Source organism: Tetrao urogallus (assembly GCF_951394365.1).
Source record: "Tetrao urogallus genome assembly, chromosome: 20".
NCBI lineage: Eukaryota > Metazoa > Chordata > Aves > Galliformes > Phasianidae > Tetrao > Tetrao urogallus.
The window spans coordinates 467,943-483,679 of record NC_136833.1 but is presented as its reverse complement, the minus strand read 5'-3'; the positions used below and the strand labels follow the sequence as shown (position 1 = coordinate 483,679).

Genomic DNA, 15,737 nt, shown 5'->3' with positions numbered 1-15,737 from the left:
ACCTTAACGATGCTGTGATTCTAATAAAAATTCTATCACCGTTCCTTTTCCTGGTCCCCCCAGCTCTCGTGTTCTGAAAACTGCTGAACAACCATTATCAAATTATTCCTTATTCCCCTGCAGTCCTAGGACTTTCCACGGCCTCAATCTCTTTCCGAACACGGGCATTCTGATACGACCAACCTTCTATCGCCGTTCTCACTTCTGATTACCCAACTTCCTCACCTCTGTGACTTTTTCCAACTGTTCATGCCGGGAAGCAAACCGGCACACACCTTCTAGTTAAACAGCAGAAGCGATGTCTTCTGCTGTGAGGCCTGGGGCACCGGCAGGGATGGGGCACCCGCCGCTCGGGGCAGCAGCACAACGCCTCACCGCCCTCTGAGTAAAGAACTTCTTCCTTATAGCTGCTCCAAACTGCTCTCTGTTAGTTCAGAGCCACAATCAGCCCTGTCCTATCCCCGATACCTGCCGGGTGTGACCGCCCGGCCCGGCACTGCCAGCCCCCTCTCCCACATCTCCGCACGTGCACGTCCCTCGGCTGTCCGCAGCTCCGCAGCACGGCTCAGTGACTCCGCGAGCGTTGTGCAGAGCTGGATGCCCGTTGCTATAATTTGAGTTGTTTGCGTCCCTTAATCTGTATTTGTTCCCTCGGAAGTGCAGGGAGACGCACGAGGGCAGAGGCGCTGGGTAAACACCGCGCTGCTCTCCCTGCCGGCACCCGATCAGCTCCGGGTAAACACAGCCGACCGCCAGCGAGCGGTGGGCCGGGCGCCGGGCCGAGGGAAGGCGAGCCGCGCCGCGGAGCCCGCAGCCACGAACGGCGGCCGTGGGCGGGATCAGCGCGCCGCTATAAGTGCGGCTCAGCGCCAGGAGCGCCTGCGCAGCCGGGCCGGGCCGCACCGCGTGGCTGGCGGTGCCGGCGGGCGAAGTGCGGTGAGCCGCAGCTCGGGAGCGCGTTGGCCGTGCGGCCGGGCCGGAGGGGCGCGCGGTGCCGCGGGTTGGGCGCTGCCGGCACGCGGACCGAGGGCTCGTGACGGCGCCGGGCGATGGCTCGGGCTCAGCTGGGGCTGCCGAGCCCCTTCGCGCAGCCCCCGGTCGGACCGTGCCCCGACTCCGACTTTGACTCCGATTCCGAGGACGCGACCGCGGGCGGTGCGGGGCCCGGCGCCGGGCCGCAGAACCCCTCGCAGGTCATCCATAGCGGCCACTTCATGGTGTCATCCCCGCACCGCGACGCGCTGCCCCACCGGCGTCAGCGCCGCGCCGAGCCCTCGGCCGCCGATCCGCGGAGCATTGACCCGACCCTGACGCGGCTCTTCGAGTGCATGAGCCTGGAGTACAGGTGAGTCCCAGGGCGACTCGCTGATCCCCGGCTCTTTGGAGGCCCCGGCCCTGCTGATCGCCCGTTGCTGATTGCTAAGTGCGAGCCGATGGATGGTGTCCCGTCTGCTCTTCTGTTGGGCTGTGATGTGATGTCTGCTCACAAAATGCCGTCCTGGGAGGTTTCGGGGGGAAGGAGCTGGTGCTGGGGCAGCTGTCATGGAGCAGCTGGGAACTTCTTCCTGTCTTGGCACATCTTACCTGCTGTCCTCCAGGAGAGCTGTCGTCACCTCCTGCAGCTCTCGGCCTTTGGCCGGCCGTCCCAAAGCTGTACCCACTTGTCATGTTGCTCCAGCGCTCTGGACAGGATGGCTGCACAGTGCTTTGCCCAGGGCCTCCTGAAAGCTTCTCCCCTTTTCTCCAGCGAAGTCAGATGAGTGACTGTGCGTTCCTCTGGCCACACACATCACCCAGGCCCATGGGGACAGAGACCTGCCATCCCACATCTTGGTGACAGCAAGCTCCTGTTCCTTGCGTATTAGTGCCTGGGCCCGTGACCTTGGACCACATCCCCTCTTTCACCAAGACCCCTGAGCACACTCTGAACCTTACAGCAAAACTGTTGGTACAGCTTTTCCAAAAAGTCCCAGTGAAAACCTGGGATGGCAATCTGCTATTGATGCCTTGTGAAAACAAAGCCTGAGCAAAACAGGAAGTTCTGCCCATCTCCTGGTCCCACACCAGGTCTCACTTTCAGTTGCATCTCTGGCGTGGTGCACGGTGAGGTCACTCTCAGGAGCTGGTGAGAGCAGAGCTCTGCAGGAACTGGGTGATGCAGCCCATGTTCGCTCTTGTCATCGGCGTGACAGCCAAGATGTCCCCAGCTGAGTCACCCTGGGTGCCACGTATGGGTGGCACTGATGCACAGGGTAGCCCCACTTCCCTTTTCTGTCGCAGCCCCACAGCTGCCCTACTTGCTGCATGGGGCTGGAGATGCCTGCATTGCCTTCATGTGCACTCTGAGCTCCAGAGCTTCTGGGGCAGAAAGGAGGGGGGCAGGTACATGTGGCTGGGGGGTGGAGCAGACAGGAGCTGTATGCCGTCCAGAGCTCATGCTGCAGACATGGCTCCATCCCTTCAGGTGTCTTCTGGCCCCTCCTGGGCTTCTTTTCCCTCCTGCACTGAGCATGACAGCCCCAGGGCCATCACCGTGCCAAGCCGTAGCTGAAGTTAATGGCAGCCCTTGGCGAGGAGGATTCACAACAGCTACAAAGTGTTAATGGCACCCTTGTTGGCCATCCCAGAGCCTGGAACATCAGCAGTATCTCCTGGCTGCATTGTTCAGCATCCACGGGAGAAGATTTTGGTTGGCCCTGGATTAAGAGTAGCTGTGAGTAGTGGAATCCAGCCAGGGAAATTTTGCCTCTGGATTGTACCCAAATTCACCCTTGGTTCTTCCCTTTCATGGATGCCTTTCTGTCCTTCCATGCTACCCCTCTCCATCTCACAGACATCATGTTCTGCAGCTCTCCAGTACCCTAAAAAGAGAGTCACACCAATCAGAGCTCAGGTTCTGCCTCCTCTGGAGGCTAAGGACTGAGAAATGGTCACTTTTCTGCCCACCCGGACTGGCACTGTCTCTCCTGCCACAGAACAAGGAGGGGCTCTGCTGCTGCTACCTGCTGCTCCATGTGGTGGGAGGGCCAGGGGGGCTCACGTCAGCAAGGAGGGCCGTCCCTTGGCCTTCTCCCCTGCTGCAGCCCGTTTCCTTCATGCACCAACTCATTCCTTCCCCCTCCTCTTGGCGTGGAGAGGGAGCAAAATACTCATTTTACTGCACCGCAGGGGCGGCAACACTTGAACTTCTGAGCAGGCTGAGTGCATCACGGAGCAGACAGGAGCTGCTGGCTGCAGAGCCAGGGCTGGGCACAGGCTGAGCTCCGTGTGCCACAGCCGGTGGTGGGGCTCGTGATCCCATCCCTGCAGGGCAGCAGGACACCTGTGCTGGGCCAAGGTGCTGCCGCATCCCAATCCTCTTGTGGCTCAGTGTAGCGTTCACATCCATCTCCTCTGGGCAGAACTTCAGTAAAGGGTGGGGCCTCCTTCAAGGCAAACCAGTGTGCAAAGATCAGCCTGATAAGCTCCAAAACAGAAGGGAGAGATTCTCAATAATGGGAGAAAGAAAGCAGGCTGTGGCAAGGCCCAGAGGCATCTCCCCCCGTCCCCAGCTCCCGCAGCACACTGCAGCCCCACCAGCCCCACGCAGGGCCATGCACCCTGCTGCAGTGCAGGGCCGGGGCTGTGGGCTGGAGCTGCTCCTTTAAGCCAGTGGGCGGCGTGGGCAGCACCAGAGAGGAGTGTGGCTGGTAGCCTTGACCAGCAGGAGCTGGCCACGTGCCGGGGAAAGCCGTCCTTTCCATTGGCTCCTCTGCTTGGCAACGCTATGCTGTTTGTTTTGTGCCACGGGGAAAGTTCAAAATCCCTGCTGATAGCAGAGTGGCCAGTGCAGAGATAGAGCCTTAACCCTCTGCAGGCCAGAGTGGTGGGGACAGGGTCCTTCCTGGGCCCCAGGACTGAGCACAGAACCACATCTGCATCTCTCCCTGCCCTTCCTGCGGGCAAGAGCTCTGGCCCCCGGATGTGTTCCTACGTCAGCAATTGGGGGACCTGAGGGGTCTCTGCTCAGTATCTGCCTGTAGCAGGAAGAGCGGCCATGTAAGCTACTTTGCTCCACAGAGCTGAGGGACAGGATGCCCCGGGGTCTTGGAAGCAGCAGTGGGGGAGCCCTGACAGAAGCACTGCAGAGATGGGGCCGAGCAATAGCAGTGCTGAGCTCCCTGAGGACACCCTGCTGTCACCTGCTGAGTGCTCCAGAGATGTTGCGTGGGGTACGGCACACCTACCAAGCCCAGCCGTGACCTCATCTCCTCCCTGCATGCACAGGGGTCAGTGGGATCCAGAGCAGCACAGAGATCATTAAGGGACAACCTTTTGACTGGGGAGGAGTGCATGCACAGCGCTCCATGTGCGGATGCTGCCCATCAGAAGCAGCTTTGGTACAGCCGTGGGAGCAGCCAGCATCACCTGGGGAAGGTCAGGAATCCTGCAGCTGGGGATTCCCACCTCGGAGCCACATCTGCAGACTTGGGCAATCAGTGCCTCTGTGTGCCGTGCTGTGATCCCAGGGGCGCTGGAGGCCTTGCAGGATCAGCAAAGCTCCCAGACTGGGGTTGTGCCAGGGGTCCCAGCATGGTCCCCTTCAGCTCCTCCTCTCCTCGATGTTGCAGTGGGAAGCTGGTGTCACCAAAGTGGAAGAATTTCAAGGGGCAGCGGCTGCTTTGCCGGGATAAAATCCGCCTCAACAATGCCATCTGGAGAGCGTGGTACATCCAGTGTGAGTACAGGGCCGGAGCCTCTCCTGCTGAGCACCCGGCTACCCTGCAATGGCACAGCGGGTGCCCAGCCCTGCAGGCAGCCCACCATACCAGCACCCAGACACACGGGTACCCTCCCCTGCGCAGGGAGGGAGCTGCGGACGAAGCCAACTGTGTTTTCCCCTGAGCAGATGTGGAGCAGAGGAAGAACCCTGTGTGTGGTTTCATCACCCCCCTGGAGGGGTCAGAAGCTGATGAGCACCGCAAACCAGAGGTAGAGTATGGGCTCTCATGGCACCTGGGGCTGGGAGTGGGTGCGGAGGACACAGCGAGGAGCTGAGGACACCGCAGAACTCCCATCCTCGCTTGCTGTGTTCGTGCAGTTTGAGGGAGAAGGTGTTGGTGATGTGTCCTGAGGACACATCAGGGTGCCGGGGGCAGGCATGGGCTGGCTGTGGGTGCAGGGCTGGGACCGGGGGTTGGCCCCGGGGTGCCGTATGGCCGTGAGCCCCAGTATTGCCCCTGCAGGCTGTGGTGCTGGAGGGCAACTACTGGAAACGGCGCATCGAGGTGGTGATGAGGGAGTACCACAAGTGGAGGACCTACTACAAGAAGCGGGTGAGTGGCTGTGCGCCTGCTGCTCCTGGCGGCGGTGCAGTACCTTGGCGTGCCCAAAATGGAGCTGATGGTTGTCCCCACGGTGATGGTGGCTGGGTTTTGGTGGCCCCATCCCCGGCCATGCGCAGTGCCGCAGCGCGCTCTGGCAGCCCGGATCGGGCTGGCTCTGCCCGGTGTGCTGCTCAGCCAAGGCTGGGCTTGGCAGCGCACCTGCAGTGCACGTGCTGCAGTGGGACAAGCAGCACTCGCTGCGGGGCCTGAGCTGGGCTGGGATTCGCTGGCAGCCGCAGCTCAGCCAGGCAGCACGTGTAACAAGGCCTGGTGTCCCGGTGTCACCCTGGTGTCACTCTCGGCCGTGATAATCTAGTGGTGGTTTAGGTGGCACCAGCTTTGGCTGCCCGCCACACGGGGTGGAGCGCGGTGCCAGCCTCCTCCTCGCTCATCTTGAAAAGGCTGGGGCGCAGCCCTGCACTGCTGCACTTAGCATTGAGGGCAGATGTGAAGCGGTGGCAGCCCGGGCCAGAGCCTGAGCAGGCAGCGCGGTCCTGCGGGTCTGCCAGGAGGTGACCGAGGGCCGGAGGACATGGCCTGCTGCTCCCTCACCCTGCCCAGCTCTGCCCTGTGCCCATCTCTGCTGGGGGCCGATCCAGGCTTTCTTCTCCTTCCAGCTCCGGAAGTCCAGCCGGGAGGGAGAGCTCTCCAGCCCGAAGCAGGTGAGTCTGCTGGGGAAGCGCCGGCAGGGACGGTCGGACGTCCCTGCACCAGGCAGCCTGGGAGAAGGGCAGGTGAAAGCTGTTGTTGGTGATGACCCCAATGGCTGTGGGAGGCATCGGGGTGCTGAATAGCTCTTTATGAGCACCAGCGAGCCAACCTGGAGGCCTCAGGCTGCCTGCAAGAAGTGCCCACTGGCTCCTTTGCACCATCTCATGCAGGACGAGGATGCCTGGAGACCAACGGAGAAATGGTGCAACCAGCTCTTCTGCAACGTGGTGCCCATGCTGCTGGGGGACGAGGAGGAGGAGCCGGGGGGTAGGCAGCACTTTGACTTGGACACATTCCTCTCGGACATCTCTGACACCCTCTTCACCATGACACAGATGCCCAGCGCCCACCAGGAGCTCCCCGAGGATGGTAGGTGACCCCCATGGGGCTACGCTCTTGCTGGAGGAGGAGGAGGAGCAGGCAAACAGCTTACTCATGGCACGTTGCTGCCTCTTGGCTTCGCTCCAAAAGCTGCAGCCTTGCCCAGGGGTTTCTGGGCCCTGAATGAGGCCTCAGAGTGCTGCTGGGCAGAATGGTAGGAATGGGATATCTTCAGAGGTTGGGTCCCTGTGCTGTGGGGCAGAGTGCAGCCATGCAGGGTGAGGCTGGGTACTGGGATGGCTGTTGGTGAGGTCAGCAGTGCCAGCCCTGAGGTGGGGAGCTGGGAATGCAGCACCCTAACACTGCAGCTCTGTCTTCTTCCAGCATATATCGGGAATGCTGACATGATCCAGCCAGACCTGGCACCTCTGCAGCCCAGCTTGGATGATACCATGGAGATATCAGGTAAGAGCCAGCCTGCACACCTTGCAGCCCAACACAGAGCTGAGCTGGCCTGACAACAGCAGGTGCTGCTGGGGAGCCAGAAAGCACATCTGCTGTCTTGATCAAAGCAGAGGGATGGGAAGGGGCTGGGAGCCATGGAAAGGGGCTTCTGCAAGCAGAAGGTCACATCAGGAATATGAAGCTACCTGGGCTTGGCTGCAGACAGAGAACAGCTATCCCCACAGATGGAGGAAACTCAGGTTCTCTGACACTGTTCCTCTCCTCACTGCACTCTTGCTGGAGGCCCTGTGCAGAGCTGCTGAGACCCCACGATGGGCTGTGCTACATCCTCTGAGGACGGGTCACGGTCCCTGCCAGGTTGGCCTTGAAAACCAAGTGGCACTGGTATCCAGGGCAGGCAGAGGGGCAAGCAGGGGACAAGCAGGCCATCCCGGCGGCGCCTCCTCCCACAGTGCTACCACCAGGACCTGCCTGTGACACAGGGCACTGCTGGAGCAGTGCGGTGTCCGTGAGCGCCGCAGAGTCAGTCAGGATGTGACCTTGTCACGTGTGCACTGTGCAGTGTACCCACGGCTGTGCCAGGGCCGGGCACTGCTGGTGTGGTGCCACATCGGAGACCTCAGATGCGCTGGAGCTGGTGGCATGGGCAGACTTTGCAGGGTGGGACCCCACAAGCGGCCTCAGGCAGCACCAGGCCTCGGGAGCCCTCGGAACACGTCCATGCCCTGCACACAGCCTGCCCAAGGCTCCTGCCGTGCTGCAGCCGCCTCCACCTCCCACTTCCCTCTGCTGGAGGAAGCACAGGCCCTTGCACCACACAGCCGCCGGCTGATGCAAGACCAGATGCTGGTGGGGAGCAGGGCAGCCATGGGGCAGGCTGCTGTGCCAAGGTGGGAAGCCCAGGGCTCAGCCCTCACAACTTCTTGACCCCACATGGCCCTTTGGGCTGAGCCACAAGCAAACCTCAAAGGGGTCAGAATGACACCTGAGAAGTGTCCTTCCCCTCGCATATCCTGTGTGGTGCCGGAAGGCTGTGCTGACCCCTGAAGCAGCACCTCCTGACAGTGATGCAGACCCAGTACCTCTGTCCGTGGGCAACGTTCCCTCGTGCTGCTGGTGTGAGAACAGCGTGGCACAGCCTGGGAATGGCACGTGGCACCATGGTGCCCATCCAAAGCAATGTATTTCTATGTGCATTTTCCCCAGGGTGCTGCCTGGGATAAAGCCCCAGCACTGTGATGCACGATCACAGTGGAGGTGTGGGTTGTGCAGGGTTGCAGCTTTGGCCACAGGACTGTGGGGTAAGAGGATGAAGAGCCCCTTTCAGGAAGAGGGCTGCTGCCAAACTCTGGGCGCTGCGTGCCAGAGCTGAAATGCCCCCAGCCCTGAGTGATGCCCCCGTGGCCACTTTTGCTGGCACTGTACACAGGGCCTGGGTCTGTGCCTCACAAACAAGGCCAGCAGGGCAGAGCGGGGGCTCAGGGCTCCTGTGGGGTCACGGGGCCATTCTGTGTCTGAGGACCGTCACCGAGCTCGGTGCCTGTCAGTCAGCAAGCACAAGCCAATCCCTAAATGAGGAACCACGTCGTGTCCTCAGTGGGTGCCAGAGCACAGTGTGGGGCGGATGGAGAAGTCCTGATGGCAGAAGCGAGGGAGCAGCCCAGCCCAGTGCCTGAGTGCTGCTGGCACTGCGCTCCAGGTAGGACCTGCACTGGGGCCCTGGGGCCAGGCTGTTGGGGTGGCATGACCCCATGGCACTGCCGTGCTCTCCCGGAGCCAAGGGCCAGCAATGGAGTGTCCCAGCCTTGGGAGCAGGCTCTACAACAGGGGTCTCTTTGGAGAGCAGCCTGGTATTGGAGCAGAATGCTGAAGGCATGGTGTGCTGACCGCATGGGCTCTCATCCCCCAGGTGGCATCATGCTCTGGCCGCACTGCACAGCTTGGCAGCAGGTCTGGGCAGAGTGAGCAGAGAGAAGCATAGGTGAGAGCTGCAGGGTGGGGAAGGGATGGATGAGGTGGAGGGCAGGGGGCTGCCACCTGTTGTGCCAGGCAGCATCCACCACCCACTGTGGCAGCACAGCAAGCGAAACAAGAGGAATCGAATCTGCAGAGCTGGCCATCAGAAACGCTTTAAATGCATGCATAGCTTCAGTGCTGGCAGCAGGAGATGGCACAGCATGGGCACAGATGAGGGCTGGGGGCAGTGTGGGGCCAGGTGCTGCACCCCATTGGGCTGCAACCATGCCTGGCTGTGCCCCTGGAGGGCAGCTGTGGCTCTGTGGTGCTCTGAGTGTTCGCTGTGTCCCAGCCCCAGCCTGCGTGGGACTGGGACCAGGCAGAATTCCGCTCTGAGGAGGAGGATGAACTGCTGCCCTGGAGGACAGTGGAGCTGGGAGGCTCTGAGTGCCTTGGAGGCCATTACGAGCATGGGAGTGCTTGGCAGCACTGCATACAGCCGACTGCCTGTAGCCGTGGGCTGGAAGAAGGAGGGTGGCAGTGCTGCTGCCCGCCCCTGTGAGGGGTGTGCAGCTGAACACCATTCCCAGCCAGGGCACATGGGCTGCAGCTGCTGTGTGCAGGGCGGAAGGGAAGGGGCCATGTCAGGGCTGAGCAGGGCAGGTGCAGCGTGCTGTGTGGCACTGCTGGGATGGTCACGGCATTTCCCTCTGGAGGAGCATTTGTTCCTCAGGTGTAGATTCAAAAACTTGTCAGGTCCAGAGGCTTTGGCTGTCCCAGCCAGGGCACTTCAGGCATGGGAGCCTATGCCAGAGCCTGGAGGAGCTCCTGCAGCATGGTTGGCACCAGGGGCATATTGGATGGGCAGGAGCAGCCCAGATGGGCTCAGGGCAGTGAGGGCCTGAGCTTGCACTGGAGCACGCACAACGGAGGTGTGAATGCTCATGAGCTGGAGAGCTGCTTGGATGCAGACCCCGTGCCAGAGGCTGTCAGGCGGCTGCCTGCAAATCCACCTATCACTCCCACTCTGTCTTACAGGGAAATGCGTGACCAGCAGCCCCATCCTCCCCAGTCACCTTCACCTTCTCCTGGTGGCAGTGAAACTGCACTGGCACGGTGCTGGCGGGCCCCGTCACTGAGCAGAGCTGTGTGGGGTGATGTGCCTGCAAAGCGTGTTTCAGTGGGGAGGTGATGCCCCAGGCAGCAGACAGCGCTCCGTGCCACGGCGTCTGGGCCTGCGGAAGCATCAGGGCTGTGGGAAGGAGACAGGAAGGGAGAGGGAGTCGTGGCTGGGTCACGGGGCTCAGCTTCGGGAAGGCCATGGGATGTGGTTAGCCACAGGCAGCACGCACTGCAGCACTGGGGCTGGGAGGCAAACGCTTGCCCCAACTCCAGTGGGACCATCCCCTGCGGCTCCAGGACAGTGCGACCCACAGGGCTGCCCCACATCTGCCCAAAGCCAGCTCTGCCACTGCCCCACAGCACAGGGGCTCAGTTTCTGCGCTGCTCAGGGCTGGCTGTGGGGGTGCAGGGAGAGCCCAGACCCCTGAGATGCGGTCTCAGCTGTGTGTTGGGGACGGGGTCTCCACCCCTGGGTGGTGTTCCTGGGCGGGTTTTCCTGTCCCAGTGTGCATGGCAAGGCTGGGCTGAGCGCGTGAGCTGCCTCTTCCCTCCCACCATGTGAAGCTCTGATGTTTCACAACCAGAGCACCAAATCTGCCTGCAAAGCCAGGAGCTGATCCAGCTCTGCCAGGTGAACGTGAGGCCAGCAAATCCCTGCCAGTCCTGGATACAGCATGCGGCTCCCTCCAGCGTGCCCCAACCTTGCATCCCCCTCTCCAGCGGCAGAAGCACTCCCTAGGCCCCCACCACCCATCACCATCTCTCTGCTTCACCCCGCAGATATTTTCATCAGCCATCGGCCGCTGCCTGCGCAGATGCCACTGGGCTATCAGGAGCCGCCCTGCTTTGAGCCTCTCTATGGCAGTGGAGAAACTGTGCCCGCCAACCCTGATGCCCCGCTCCCACCCAGCCCTCTCCTCCAGGTGAGCGGGACCCTGGCCCGTGACCCATGGCCACCGGTGCCCGAGCCACCCCTCCTGACACAGCCATGTCCCCCACAGCCCAGTGATGCCACCCAGCTCAGCCTCCACGGTGCCTTCTTTGGCCCTGAGCAGCCGCCGCTGGCCCCCGAGCCCCTCACCGCTGTGCCTGGCTGCCTCAGCCCCCAGCTCAAACCCAAGCCCTTGCTGCAGTATGGTTTCCCTGGCAAGTGCCTCGGCACGGAGCCACTCGGCCTCCCTTACGCCGCCCCCAGCCAGGCCCCTGGCGCACCATTACTGGGCTCACAGCCGCCGTTTTCCCCTGCCTCCGCACCCCACTCCAAGTTCCCCTTCACCACCTCGCCCAGCCCCTCACTCCTCACCCACCCTGCATCCCCGCTGTCCGCGCCGTGCTTTGCCCAGCACACCCTGGGCCTGGGCTACGCCATGGACGTGGTGCCCCTAGGGTACCCCAGCCCAGCCGCGCCCCAGCACCTGCCCCCCGCCGCGCCACCTGGGCCCAGGTTTGCTACCCCAAAAGGGCCGACCCCAGGCGAGCGGCCGAAGATGAAGGCCGGCAGCACCAAGGCAAAGAGGCCGGGTCCCCCTGTGACTACACAGCTGACAGTGTCCAACGCCTGCCTGACTCAGCTGCTGGCCACAGGTGAGAGGCAGCTGGGGAATCGAGGGTGGCAGTGATGGGGTGATCTGGAGGTAAGCAGGGGTGCTCGGGGGTGCTGGGAGAGGTGGGCTGCTTCCTGCAGCTGTCACAGCCTTCCCTGGGGCAGATGGACAGATGGGCTGGTGCTCAGGGCTGGCACCGCCATGGAGCAGGAAAATGTCACCAAAGCACTGACAGCCTGATGCAGAAGTGCTCTTCTGCTCTCTGACTTCTCGCAGCCAAGCAGGAGCCAGCCTTCGATGCCCCACATGTGCACGGCCCCGCACTCACGCCTGCGTCCCCAGCCTCTCCGGTAAGCACCCACCTATCTCCAGGTCGGGGACTGCTCCTTTTGGCTGGGAATTGCCTTCCTGTTGCTGAGGAATGAGGAGAGTGGAAAGAAAGCAGCACTGTGTGAAGCTCTTTGCAGAACAGAGTTTGATGCACATGGGGCTTGTGGCCAGGGTGCTGGGGGGCTCAGAGTGAGGCCGGGTGGGAGTCAGCCCCAGTTAGAGAACTGGCAGAGCAGGGACAGACCTCACCTTAGGGCCCTGTGGGGCTCCCTCCCCAGTCCCACTGTGGGTTTTGAGTAACCAAAGGGGCTCTGTAAACCTGCCACACATGGAGTGCTGACCCCAATCTCCTTCCTGCTTTCCTGTCTTCTCTCTGCAGCAGAGCAGAGTCCCTGATGTTCCTGCTGTCTTCCTGCCCAGAATGGCCCAGCTGAGCTCAGTGCTGTCTCCTGGCTCCAGCCCTTCGCAGGAGGTGCCTGTGATGCAGGCAGGTGCTGCACCAGGGCCGCTGCGGGTCCCCAAGGAAGAGCGGCTCTCCCCAACACCGGTGTGTGGTGAGTCTGGGTGCCCGCAGGATGCCCCATATCCTGCAGGGAGCTTGAACCAAATACAGTTGTTGGTTTTTTTCCTGAGAAAGCTCAATTTATTTTTTATTCCTACTGCTTTTAATTAACCACCTGAATGACAATGATTTCATTCTGCTGGGGAGGGTGCCGACCTTTCGTCTGGCTCCTTCTCTGGGGGGCAAAACCATAAACAGGAAAAGACAAAATGTAGCAAGTGTCAGAATGTGGTTTTGAAAACCAGAGCTTGGTTTTAAGGCCGGAAACACCCTGCTTTCACCCACAGAAACCAGACTGGGGCAGGAAGCTCCCTGCTCATTTCCACTTCCAGTTGAGTGCTGTAAACCACAGCCCTCAGGACTCTCTCCAGGTGGTTTCCACTCTGCTGGAAATTTAAAATGTCATGTCACAAACGCTTCCATTTGTTGTAAAAATGAAAGTGATTTGGGATGAGATGGGGCAACAAGACGCGGTCAGACACGGGGCCATCAGCTGAGGGGTTGACTGCCCCAGAGCCAGGACAGTACTGCAGTGCTCGCACTCTCCTCAGCGCACCCCCTCTCATCCCCCAGGCAGTGACTGGCCCAAGCCTGGCCAGGTGTCCCCAGGAGCTGCTCCACCACCCGGTACCACCACCTCCCTGCACCACCCACCATCCCGTCGGGGCAGGCCCGACTCCAGCAAGGTATGGTGGGAGCGAGCGTTGCCTTTTACAGGGGCAGCTTCTCCTTGTGCACCCCCTTCCCACTGACCCCACATTCATCCCCACCCTTGATGCATGCTTGGGGCCAGCCTGTCTCCAATGCAGGGAGAGGCCCAAGGCCATCTCTGCTGCCTGCAGATGGAGAGCCGGCGCATCACACACATCTCTGCTGAGCAGAAGAGACGTTTCAACATCAAGCTGGGCTTTGACACACTGCACAGCCTGGTGAGCACGCTGAGTGCCCAGCCCAGCATTAAGGTGAGCACACAGCGCTGCACGGGCTGGCGCTGGGCATGCAGGGACGCGGGACATCGCTCGGTGATGACATGGCCGTGGCTGCGCCGGCGTGCACGCACTGTACCTAGGGCCTGCTGCCCGATGCCAAGGCTCAGCAAAGGAGCACGTGGCCCCTTGTACCCTGCCTGCCCCAGGAGCTCCCTGCGCCATCCCACGTCTGCCACCCTGCAGGTCAGCAAGGCCACCACCTTGCAGAAGACTGCTGAGTACATCTGCAAACTGCAGCAGGAGCGGGCGGCCCTCCAGGATGAGGCGCAGCGGCTGCGGGAGCAGATTGAGGAGCTCAACAGCTCAATCAAGTAGGGGGGCATGGCTTGGGGGGGCAGCAGGGAGCTGCTGCCTGCGTCAGCACAGCCAGGCAGGGCAGATGGCAGTGCCAGGGGCAGCAGGCTGCAGCATCTCTTGTGAGCACTGCCTAGATCCTGCGTTTATCTGTGTTCCCTGTCGTGGGGCAATGCTCAAAAAGCGGTGCTGTGTGTGATGTGCTGCCCTGAGAACAAGATGCTGTCTGCTTGAGACGTGCAGAGCTACTGAGCCCTGCTGCACACTGGGGTCCTCTTCCCGTGTGGGGCAGCTGCCGTGTGCCCCACAGCCTTATACCTGCGGCCCCACAACACTGTTTGTGCCCCACAGCCTGTGCCAGGAGCAGCTGCCAGCCACTGGGGTGCCCATCACGCGCCAGCGCTTTGACCAGATGCGCAGCATGTTTGACAGCTATGTGCGCTCCTCCACACTGCACAACTGGAAGTTCTGGATTGTATCCTTTGGGACAACATGGGCTTCTCACTGCCCCTTCCACTGTACACCAGGTCCACTCTCCCCTCCAGCTCCATGTGGGATCCCTCCTGCTTGAGAGGCTCTGTGGGCAACATGTGGAGGAGACATGCTCAGATACTTAGAAGAAACTCCTGTTACAAGAGAGCAACCAGAGTAGGAATAAATGGCCACTCCTTGGGGAGCAGGGGAGTCACCAGAGATCTGAGCTTGGGATTGCCATGCAGGCATTTGCTCCCAATAACTTGTGTTGAGATGCAGCAGCCATCTGTTAGAGACTGGGAAAGGATCAGACACAAACCCAGGAACATAATGGTTTCACCTGGGTGGCCACCATGGCTTACCCTGGAGAATGGGGATTAAGTTGGATACAAATATTTGCATGTTGGAAGGATGGAGGGGAAAAGGAATGGTTGCCAAGGAGGTCAGAAGGCCGGGCCATCTTCTCCATGAAGGGGGATTACACACATTGTAGCCAAGTCTGAAAAGACCATGAGGTCTGCAAATTGCCTGGCGGTAGAGGCGCACGCAGAACATGCACAGACAGTAGCAAGCAGCCCCTGACACAGGTTTTGGGAGATAGGGTTCCTTCCACAGTGCAGTGAGGGTACTGAAGAGGATTCCAGGATATGGGTATGGTGGAGGCACCTGCTGGGGATTACTGCACACACAGTCGCCACCCCCCAGCATTGGGTGCACCCAAGGGAGCACACGTGCTGGGTGCTGCACCCTGCTCTCAGGCACCTGCAGAGGGCATGGCAGGAGCTGGCTCTAGGCCTTGTTTAGAAGAGCTGTCCTGCATTGGGGCAGCCCTGGCTGCAACATGGGCTGTGCCTTTCAGCCTCTGGTTCCCCACACACTGTGGTTCCTTGCCTGCGAGCAACAGGTGGGGCTTTGAGGGCCCCTTCCTGGCTGCTGCCACCCTGGAGGCCACCGAGTTGCACAGGGCACCCAGCACAGCTGCATTGCATGCAGGAGAGGGCTGTTCACACCAGACAGGGCACCACAGCCATCACGATGCTTATCTTTAACCACTTCAACAGTTCAGTGTCATCATCCGGCCCCTCTTCGAGTCCTTCAACGGCATGGTGTCCACGACCAGCATGGAGAGCCTCACGCAGACGTCCCTGGCCTGGCTAGAGCAGTACTGCTCCCTTCCGGCGCTTCGGCCCTGTACGTGGCTCCGTGCGGCCCCGCCGCTCCCGATGGAAGCCGGAGGCCCCGGCATAGGCACCGCTCAGTCCCTCGGCGCTGCTGCCACCGCTGCTGCTCATTTATGAGCTCGGTGCCCTCATAAATGACTGCGGCGAGACCGGGGGCTGCCACCCGCCCCTGGCCGGGTCCTGATGTCCCCGCGTCTCCCCGCAGCCATCCTGAGCTCCCTGCGGCAGCTGAGCATCTCCACCTCCATCCTCAGCGATCCCGCCCGAGTTCCCGAGCAAGCGGCGCGGGCCGCGGCCAGAGGCGGCCCCTCCTAGCGCCCAGGGACCGGGCCGGGCAGCGCCGACGAGAGACAACGGAACAATTCGGGAGAGGGAGGGAGGAAGGGAGGAAGGGAGGAAGGGAGGGAAGTGCCACCGCAGCA

At 61.3% G+C, this 15,737-nt stretch overlaps 1 protein-coding gene across 1 annotated transcript; it reads left to right on the top strand.

Moving 5' to 3' along the window:
* Positions 1-1,049: 1,049 nt before the first annotated feature.
* MLXIPL (MLX interacting protein like) lies at positions 1,050-15,630 on the top strand (the record flags this gene model as incomplete). The annotated part of the gene is made up of 16 exons (XM_079544959.1): positions 1,050-1,345; positions 4,611-4,717; positions 4,889-4,971; positions 5,226-5,315; positions 5,984-6,028; positions 6,248-6,446; positions 6,783-6,863; positions 10,722-11,525; positions 11,762-11,835; positions 12,195-12,369; positions 12,951-13,063; positions 13,220-13,339; positions 13,550-13,677; positions 14,012-14,135; positions 15,196-15,325; positions 15,521-15,630. The coding sequence occupies 16 exons, from the start codon at positions 1,050-1,052 to the stop codon at positions 15,628-15,630; spliced, it is 2,679 nt and encodes an 892-aa protein (XP_079401085.1).
* Between the last annotated feature and the right edge of the window lie 107 nt (positions 15,631-15,737).